This window comes from Vombatus ursinus, unplaced genomic scaffold (genome assembly GCF_900497805.2).
Source record: "Vombatus ursinus unplaced genomic scaffold, bare-nosed wombat genome assembly UNPS02003292.1, whole genome shotgun sequence".
In the NCBI taxonomy this organism is placed as follows: Eukaryota; Metazoa; Chordata; class Mammalia; order Diprotodontia; family Vombatidae; genus Vombatus; species Vombatus ursinus.
The window spans coordinates 4,007,942-4,017,394 of NW_020943070.1; the positions used below are offsets into that span (position 1 = coordinate 4,007,942).

The following is a 9,453-nucleotide window of genomic DNA, read 5'->3' on the forward strand; positions in this document are numbered from 1 at the left end:
AATTATGAATATTAAAAAGGCATCAGGAGGGATTTGTTAGGGGATCAGGTAATGGAGAGGGGTCCCTTCTATGGTTCTATGGTCAAACATCCTAGTCGTGCTGCTTTCTGATTGGCCAGCTATTGTGGTCCTGTCTGGTCAAGATGGCGAGTTAGGTGTTGTGGTCCCGTCTTGGGCTAAAATGGATGATGTGATTGTGGTTGAGTACAAGGGCACACGGGTTCAGATATGTGAATTGGAGCTGGGGACAGAAGCTAGCTAGGGACAGTGGCTGTATTGTGCCTGGGGGGCTGTGATGTGGTTAAAGCCAGATTGTGTGGTTAAATCAGGATATGCCTGTTGTTCAGGGGATTTCATAAGGAAATCGGAATATTGGGGCTGGTGGCAGCTTTATTAAGATTGCATCTCTAGGAAAACCAGAAATTAATGAGAATAAAGATGGCATTTTTTTCCCATCTGAAAATTATCTATGGACACTAGGTGGAGAACCCCTGTCCTAGAGAGTCACCAAAGGACCTTTGAGGTAAAGGGGCTTGTCCAGGGTCACTTAGCCATTTTTCCCAACTTCAAACCCAGTCCTCTATCTCCCAGACCATAATAACAAAAACTATGCCAGGGGCAGCTGGGTGGCACAGTGGATAGAGCACTGGCCCTGGATTCAGGAGGACCTGAGTTCAACTCCGGCCTCAGACACATTAACACTTACTAGCTGTGGGACCCTGGGCAAGTCACTTAACCCCATTGCCTAGTCAAAAACAAAACAAAACAAAAACAAAAACAATGTCAGCTGTTATCATCATCAGGACTTTTATTAGTAAAGACAGGGCCCCAAGAGGCAAGAATGGTCTAAAGTTGGCTTGACTGGAGCACTCATTCGAAGTCCACCCTTCTGACATAGAAGTCACCATGAACCGACAGGAAGTCTATTGTTTCTAATTCAAGGCGATTGGGGAAAGTGAACTCGAAGCCATCAGGCAGTGTCACTCTAAACTGCTTCTCTTCAAAGACAAAGTTTACCTGAAGGGGGAGAGGGCAGAAGGAGCTGAACCCAGAACCCTGGACTTGAAGACAGGAAGATCCGGGTTCAAATTCCTCCTCAAGACATTTACTGCAAAGACACTGTGTGACCCTGGGCAAAGCATTTCTTCATTCTGAGCCTCAGTTTCCTATTCTGTAAAATGAGGGGGTCAGAGTAGTTGTCCCCGAGGTTCTCTCCAGCTCTAAATCTTGGGTCCTACTATGTGTCCTGGGACAAGCAAGAGTCGTGTTATCCTATTGTGACCACAGCCGTCCACAGCTCCTTCCCTTTCCCCATCCGCCACTCCAGCTCTGGGGATGCTGGGATTCTTGCCATTGACTTTTGGACTCCCACTGACCCCTTTCTCCTCTAGCATCTCTTCTGCATTACCCCTCCTACCCCCACCTTGTTTAACAAGGGACCACGGTACATACTTTCCTACCTCCAGAGACAGGGAGCTCACTACCTATCCAAACTGTCCATTCCAGCTACTGGGAGACTCCTGTTAGGAAGTTTTTCCTTATGCCCAGTCCTGGCCCTGCCATCTGGGGCTGAGGCAAAACCAGCTGGGTGCTTCTAATCAAGGGTCAAATGCAAGTAGGTGTGTATAGGACTCAGCTCTCACCCATTGTCTCATCCTTCCCATCTCTCACTTACAGCTTAGCAGCAGCCTGTATGAATCCCTTTACTTTTACTCTTTCATTTTATCCCCATCAGAGTTTGCTCCCAGGGCTCTTCTGTCAAATTCAAGGGGGGGATGAGTTCATCTCTTGGGTCCTTCCCAGCTCTAATATTTTATGCTCTGATTCTCTGCTCTTACCTCCACCGTTCGCATATCCTCAAAGGGAAACTTGTATTCCCTTTGCTCTGGACCCCAGTTGCCGTTCTTCAATGAGTTGCAGACAATGACATTGTGATCACCGAAAAAGTCAAAGCGTGGGTTGAAGTGCAGGCCAATGTTAAGGTTGTCCTTGCCCAGGTTAATTCTAAATCTGGGAATCGAGAACACATCTCCATCATTGGCAAGGGTCTCAGAGGGAAAGCCCCTCTGTAAGAGTGCCAGATGAGAAGACACCCCAAAGGGACTCTCATCATATCCTGACCTGAAGAACCATGATTTCTCTTCTGCATTACCCCTCCTACCCCCACCTTGTTTAACAAGTGACCATGGTACATACTTTACTACCTCCAGAGACAGGGAGCTCACTACCTATCCAAACTGTCCATTCCAGCTACTGGGAGGCTCCTGTTAGGAAGTTTTTCCTTATGCCCACTCCTGTCCCTGCCATCTGGGGCTGAGGCAAAACCAACTGGGTGCTTCTAATCAAGGGTCAAGTGCAAGTAGGTGTGTACAGGACTCAGCTCTCACCCATGGTCAAATTTTGTCTCATCCTTCCCATCTCTCACTTACAGCTTAGCAGCAGCCCGTATGAATCCTTTTACTTTCACTCGAACTCCAGGTTGGAGGCTCAACCCCTCAAAGTGAATGTCCTGAAGAGACCAAGTAGAATAAAGTTAGGGCTGGCTAGGAGTTGAGGGGACCCAGAGCTTCCAGTTAGAGTGGGGCCAACCTCCAGGAAGGTTCTAGGATATCAGACACTCTTCCAGGCTAGTTAGAGCTGAAGTGAGGGTGCGTACCAGCTCTGTGACCTTGGGGAAGATCTTTCCTGTCCGTGGGCCTCAGTTTCCCTATCTGTTAAATGAAGAACTAGCCTAGATGATCCAGTCTACTCCTCATTTTATAGATCAGGAAACTGAGGCTCAAAGAAGCAAGAAGGGACCTGTCCCAGGTCCCACAAGTGAGCAACATGATCAGAACTGGAATCCCAGTTTTTCTTGGGTCCCAGTTCCATGCTCTCTCTGTCACACTGACTATCTCACCACTATCTTTGGTTAGCATCACACGTATCTTGGCACTTGGGCATAGATGAAGGAGGAAGGAGGGAGTCTGGCTCTACCCCAAGGGTAGGAGATAGAATATAGTTCAATCGGAAAATTTCCTGGTACCTAGGTAAGCCTTACCTTGCCTCCTCCACACTCCCCAGCCATTGTCCTGCCCTCCTCCTCACGCTCCCAGAGCTGCCCTCAGTTGACTTAGCAGGGAAGGAAATCCTCCCCAGGAAAGTTTTCGGGAAAAACTTCCCCCATTCTCCAGAGTCAGGTCCTGGTACCAATCCAGGGCAGGAGGCAGCCATGCCCAGGAGAAGGCGAGTTGGCGAGGGAGGGGGAAGTTCAGAAAAATGGGGAATCAAGGGTGACCTTGGCAGAAACATTAAGGTTAAGGAACTGAGCTCGTCCTGTCCCTTATTCTCTCGGGAGAAGGTTAAGGGAATCTGGGCAGCACAGATGTAGAGTCCCTTCCTGTTCTAAATCAACGGAGAAGTCATGGAGGGGTGGGCTTGGGAGGAGAAGGGTAATCTTATGAACTGGCTTCCTAGAGAAGAGGCAAGGAGAGTATTTGTGAGGCTAATTTGGTCCAGTTTTTAAAGGGTGCGGGGCTAGAATTTGGAAGGACCTGAGGAATCGCTTGTCTCCTGTCCCACCCTGTCGGCCATCTCCAGCCTCCTCCTTTTCCAGTGGAGCCTCCTCAGCCTGAACTCTTTCCATACAATCAGGCTGGATTGCAGTTACCTCCGTAAGACAGCCTTTCATTCCAGAAAGTCTGATCCTGACACAAGATTCATTTCTGCCCATCTCCTCCTTTTTCCTTCCTTCTCAATTCCAGGAAGGGGATTCCTCCATGTCTAACCCCCCCCCCCCACACCACACCCATGTAGATGGAGCCCCTCACAATCCTGGGACATTGTAACTCTAAGCCGTGCTAAGTCCTACTTCCCCCCTTACTCTCCCTCTCCCCTCTTCCCGAGATCTGTCTGTACTTACCATCTTGTCAAAGACGTCAGATCAGCAACCAGTTAGAACCGACAGCTTCAAGGTAAGGGTGGGATGGGAGGGGCAGCCCTTGCAAGGGCTGCGAAGATCAGGGTGAAGGGAAAGAGGAGAAGAGAAAGGCGCCCCAGCCCATCTGGAGAGGAAAGGGAGAGCGTCTCCACCCGCTCGGAAACACCCTTCTCGAGTCTCCGGGATAATCTGCAAGCACCAATCCCAGAGGATCCCCCACCCTCGGACCCTCAGCCTATAACCTGGACGAGGATCTCCGCAGCCTATACCCTGGCACACTCACTTGGGACATAACGGAGGGTGAGAAACGCTCCCGCGATTCTCCTGGCTGCGCTGGGTCCCCGAAGGATGACTTCCAGAGATGATGGGTCAGGGACGCGTCGGACCCTTCAAATAGAGGGTCAGGCTCTGGGCTTCTGTGGAGTCCAACCTAGCCCCGCCCCCTCGAACTTTTCACCGAGTTGGAGTACAAAAGGGGAGGAGCCAGCGGAATTTTTGAAGCCTTTCTTGGAAGGTCAGCCAATCAAGGTGGTGACACTCCTTTGGCCACACCTCCTCCACATCAAGCTCCATCCTTTTCTACCCTTCCCCCCCACATCCAAACCCCCAAAACTGTCCTTTATGGGATGAGGTTGGGGAGAGCGGTAGAGAGATTGGGAGAGCCAATGGAAAACTAGTTTCAGAATGAACAGGAATCTGATATTGGCTGGAAGGGCCTGGGGGTATACTCTGGAGGGAAGGCCACGCTCTGGTCCGGGTCAGAGTAAGCCCCTTGGCCTCCAAAGAGTTCATCTGAAGGGGAAAATCCTAATCCGAGTATGGTAAACCATGGAGTGACCTAAGAAACCATCTGCTTTCTTAACAAATGTGGAAACTGAATCCCTGGGGTCACTTGGGGGAAGAGGAACTGAGCCAGGAACCTCTGACCAAGGCCCTCTGACCCCAAGTATGGTGCTTTTTCCACTAGCTCCCAGGATAGGTGCCCCAGGAAGTCTGTGACACACCCTCCCCTTGGACACCCTCAGCCCCTTCCCCTGACAATGGGGCCCAATGAAAAAAAGGTACAAGGTCAGATGTTACAGACCCCTGTGATTCCGTTAAGCCAAAGAGGAATGGTTGAGGAAGAGGATGAGGGAGCATGAGCTCCCTGAAGAAAAAGAAGAAATCTTACTTTGCCCACCTTCCCTGCTCTTTCACCCCTGCCTCTTGTTTCTCTCATGAGGGGGACCTGAAGGCCAGGACCAAAAGCTGCAAATAACTTCAATTCTCTGATCCACAGTTTGCTCATTTGTAAATTGAGATCCTAGTAGAATTAAAAGTAGGGCATTGTAGTGGACAGAGATCCACTCCCTCCAAGTCAAGGAGAGCTGGGTTCAAATCCACCTCCCAAGTCACCCAACTTCTCGGTGCTTGAGGTCACTCTCTAAGATAGGGGTTCTTAACCTGGGGTTCACAGATCTCCCTGGGGACCACGGATAGATTACAAGGGATTTGTGAACTTGGAAAGGAAAAAAGAAATTGAATCTTTCTTTTCCCTGCACTCTAACTGAAATGTACTATTTCTTTCTACTAATTGAAACAAAATATTTTTCCCAGAAGGGCTTTGCCAAACTGCTCAAGGGGTCAATGACACAAACCAGTCGGAGGAGCTCTGCTCTAAGACACTAATTTCAGAGAAGATGCTGACTTGTATTTTTGGGGGGGACTTTGGTCATCTGGGTGTTCTTTATCCATACAGTGTCACTGGAGATCGGTCCCTGTCTCTATCCTCTGGCAGAATCATCAAATCTCCACTTGGAAGGGACCTCATAAATCTAAATAAAATCTTCTGAAACACTCCCCCAAATGGTCACCAGCCTCCCTTTGAAGACCTCCAACAATGAGAAACTCACTCCCTATGGAACCAAGTGGTTCCACTTCTGGACAGCTCCCATGGTTAGATTGAATGGACAGCTCCCTCTGTACCTTTCCCCGATTCCTCCTTGTTCTGCCTCTGGGGCTGAACAGGACCAGGCTCAGTCCTCTCCTGTACTTTCAGGCAAGGCTCATATATCCAAACTCCACACCTCTAACCATTCCTTCTTCCATCATTCATTTCAAGGGCAAGAAAAGCACTCTATAAACCTTGGAGAGGTTGAAGTAACAAAAACCATGATCCCCAGGCAGAGGGAGCTCCCAGCAGTGAGCAGGGCAGAACAGACACAGTTCCCCTCCTCTCAAACCCCCCACCAACCCCAAGTGCCTGATAGTTTGTTCCAACTCTAGCATAAAATCACCCAGAATTCCAGCTCCTTCATCTCCACAGTCCTGTCACCACCCCACTCCCCTACCACCAGCAATGCCCGTTGTGTGACCCATGGGCGAGTCATATCTCCACTGTGAATCTCAGTTTCCTCCTCTATTAAAAAGAAGATAACAATCCTTGCACAAAATCCCTCCCTAGTTGTTATGGATGAAAGATGAAATGATTGAGAAGACAAAGGCTCAGTCTTCTAAACTTATCAATGTCTTAAGCAATGCCTGGCAATTGTCAACTAGGATCAGGCTTCTTCACCTTCAAGCTCCACCCCAAATACAGGGGGAAACAGATGTTTATACATGGAAAATAATCAAATTAAGTTAATTAATTAAAAAGAATCAATACAACATTAGAAAATCTGATTTCTTTTTTTTTTCCTTTTTTTTTTTGGCTAGGCAATGGGGTAAAGTGACTTGCCCAGGGTCACACAACTAGTAAGTGTCAAGTGTCTGAGGCTGGATTTGAACTCAGGTCCTCCCGGCTCCAGGGCTGGTGCTCTATCCACTGTGCTACCTAGTTGCCCCAAGACATCCGATTTCTAATTGGAGGAAAGATTAGGAACTTTTGGAGTTGGGAGGGAAAGAGTCAACAGGTGCAATTTCCTGAATTCAGAAAAAGAGGTGTCCCATTCCCCTCAAATGTCTTTATACAATCAATGGAATGTGGAAACAGGAAGTGATTGATAAATATAGGGGCAGTTTTCAGAATATAGGTTGCTTGAAATGTAGAATTGTGGGGAAACTCTTCGCATTAATCTTTGGACATGACCAGGTTTCATGTCAGAATAACTTAGGTCCTTAGTTAAGGATCTCTAAGCAGCAGGGAGAGGTCATCCCACTTCCCAGCTATGCAGGGCTGAGTTCAAATAATACAATAAGGCTTTCTCCCAATTCCCACAGTTGAAAAAAGTTTTCTCTTGAGAAAGCATTTGGACTAGACCCATAATTGAATAGAAAGGGAACTGAGCTAGCTCCAGAATTGAATCCCAAGATGGAGTCAGTGTAGTTCACTCAATTCCCAGAACTAATCACTTGCTGTCCTAATCCCCTCAATCCCTTCAATTCTCTCTTTTGATAGATGGTGGAGTGGAAAAGCCACTCCTTGCCTTGGTCACTTATCTATAAGTTAAATCCATAAGGATTTTCATAAATTAATAATCAGAATTACCTGAGTCAGGTTCCAGATTGAACTACTATGAGGGCATAAAATGTACTTATTTTGAGAAGGAAGATTTACCTGTCACCAAAGTAACCAGGAAAATGTCAACATAAACACTAACTCCATGTAACAGAAGGCTGAAGCAAAAAAAAAAAATATGATCATCAATATTAAGTCTCCTTGTATCCTAGTAACTCACTCTCAATGTCCATTTAATCAGCATATTTTTAAAAAAATTTCCACAGTAGTCATGTTGTGAAAGAAGAATCAGAAGAAAAGGGGAAAACCATGAGAAAGAAAAAAAAAAGAGAAAATAGTGTGCTTTCATCTGCATTCAGACTCCATAGTTCTTTCTCTGGATGTGGATAGAATTTTCTATCATGAGACTTTTGGAGATGTCTTAGATCCTTGCATTGCTGAGAAGATCTAAGTCTATCAACATTAGTCATCGCACAATGTGGCCGTTACTGTGTACAATGTTCTCCTGGTTCTGCTCACTTCACTTAGCATCAGTTCATACAAGTCTTTCCAGGTTTTTCTGAAGCATATGGATTATTTTTGCCTGACTTGTAGTAAACCTTCTGAGGTCAGATTGGTCTAATCAGCCCCTGTTGGATACTGTACTTTGATCCCAACATAGTGATGTCATTTTAGTCCCTTTGGAGAAAAAAGGACAACCGCCAGCTAATTCACGACCTTATCTTGCTTCTGTCTAGGGGAGGATAATTTCTGCCCTGGCAAATGAAGGCCAGCTTACCAAAGTTGGAGCTGGATATACGTTTTTCTGGAGTGGCTTCAGTGAAAGGGAGCAATATGAAGCCGGTGTACATTTTGCAATCTAAGCTAATGTAGCCAGCAAGCTTGTATGCCTCCCAAAAGAAGTGAACTACAGGCACATGACAATTTGATGGCCATTTGCAGGAAAGGGCCATACCACCATCATCAGTGCCTATGTTCCCACTATGATGAACCTTAATGAGGTCAGAGACAATTTTATGAGGGACTGGAGACCCTCATCATCAATGTGCCAAAAGAGGACAAGCTTATAATTCTGGGTGATTTTATGCTAGAGTTGGAACAAACTATCAGATATGGCAGGGAGTTCTTGGGAGGAATGGAGTTGAAAACGGCAACAGCACAGTAATGGTCACTTACTGCTAAAGACTTGTGAGTCTCAAGACCTTCTCATCACCAGCACTGTCTTCCATTTACCTAAATGCAATAAAACTTCACAGCAAACATTGGCATTTAATAGACTATGTCATAGTAAGGAGAAGAAACAGACAGGATGTGAGAGTGATGAAGGTGATGTGTGGTGAAGAGTTCTGGACCAATCACAGACTTATCCTTTCAAACTAAATATTCATCCAACAAAAGTAGGGGTCCCGGGGGCAACTAGATGGTGCAGTGGATGGAGTACCAGCCCTGGATTCAGGAGGACCTGAGTTCAAATCTGGCTCAGACACATAACACTTACTAGCTGTGTGACCTAGGACAAGTCACTTAACCCCATTGTCTAATCAAAAAACAAAAGTAGGGGTCCCAAGGCAAGATGAGTACCAGAAGACTTAATGTCAACTGATTGGAACACTCCTCTGAGCATGAAAAAGTTGCTGACTTGTATTTGGGGGGGACTTTGTTCACCTGGGAGTTACCAATATATACAATGCCATCTGAGATTGGGACCCTGTCCCCATCCTCTGACAGAGTCATCAAATCTCCAGTTGGAAGGGGCCTCAGACATCTATCAAAATAAAATCTTCCTCTGAAACATTCCCCTCAGTGGTCATCTAGGCTCTCTTTGAAGATCTCCAACAGTGGGAAACTCACTATTGATGAGATCAACTAGTTCCACTTCTGGACAGTTCTCATTGGTGGGTAGAATGGACAGGTCCCTCTGTACCTTTCCCAAATTCCTCCTGGTTCTGCCTCTGGGGCTAAACAGGACCAGGCAAAATCCTCTCCTGTAGGACAGCCCCTCTGTACTTGCAGGCAAGGCTCAGGTACCAGAGCCCAACACCCCTATCAATTCCTTCTTCCACCATCTATCTCAAGGGCAACAGAAGCACTTCAGAAA

At 46.9% G+C, this 9,453-nt stretch overlaps 1 protein-coding gene across 1 annotated transcript; it reads right to left on the reverse strand.

Annotated features, from left to right (window-relative positions):
- Positions 1 to 793: 793 nt before the first annotated feature.
- LOC114051920 (galectin-1-like) lies at positions 794 to 4,274 on the reverse strand. Its single transcript, XM_027874325.1, has 4 exons — positions 4,203 to 4,274; positions 2,430 to 2,509; positions 1,839 to 2,010; positions 794 to 1,017 (listed from the first exon to the last, which is right to left on the reverse strand). Exons 1-4 carry the CDS (start codon positions 4,209 to 4,211, stop codon positions 871 to 873), a joined length of 408 nt encoding a protein of 135 aa, XP_027730126.1. The 5' UTR covers positions 4,212 to 4,274; the 3' UTR covers positions 794 to 870.
- Positions 4,275 to 9,453: the final 5,179 nt, after the last annotated feature.

Bases quoted from the DNA above. Each gene is read 5' to 3' on its own strand.
- LOC114051920 (XM_027874325.1), bottom strand. The intron at 2,011-2,429 runs GTAAGTGAGAGA...CTCGATTCCCAG, and splicing joins ATACGGGCTGCTGCTAAGCT to ATTTAGAATTAACCTGGGCA. The intron at 1,018-1,838 runs GTAAGAGCAGAG...CTCCCCCTTCAG, and splicing joins AGGATATGCGAACGGTGGAG to GTAAACTTTGTCTTTGAAGA.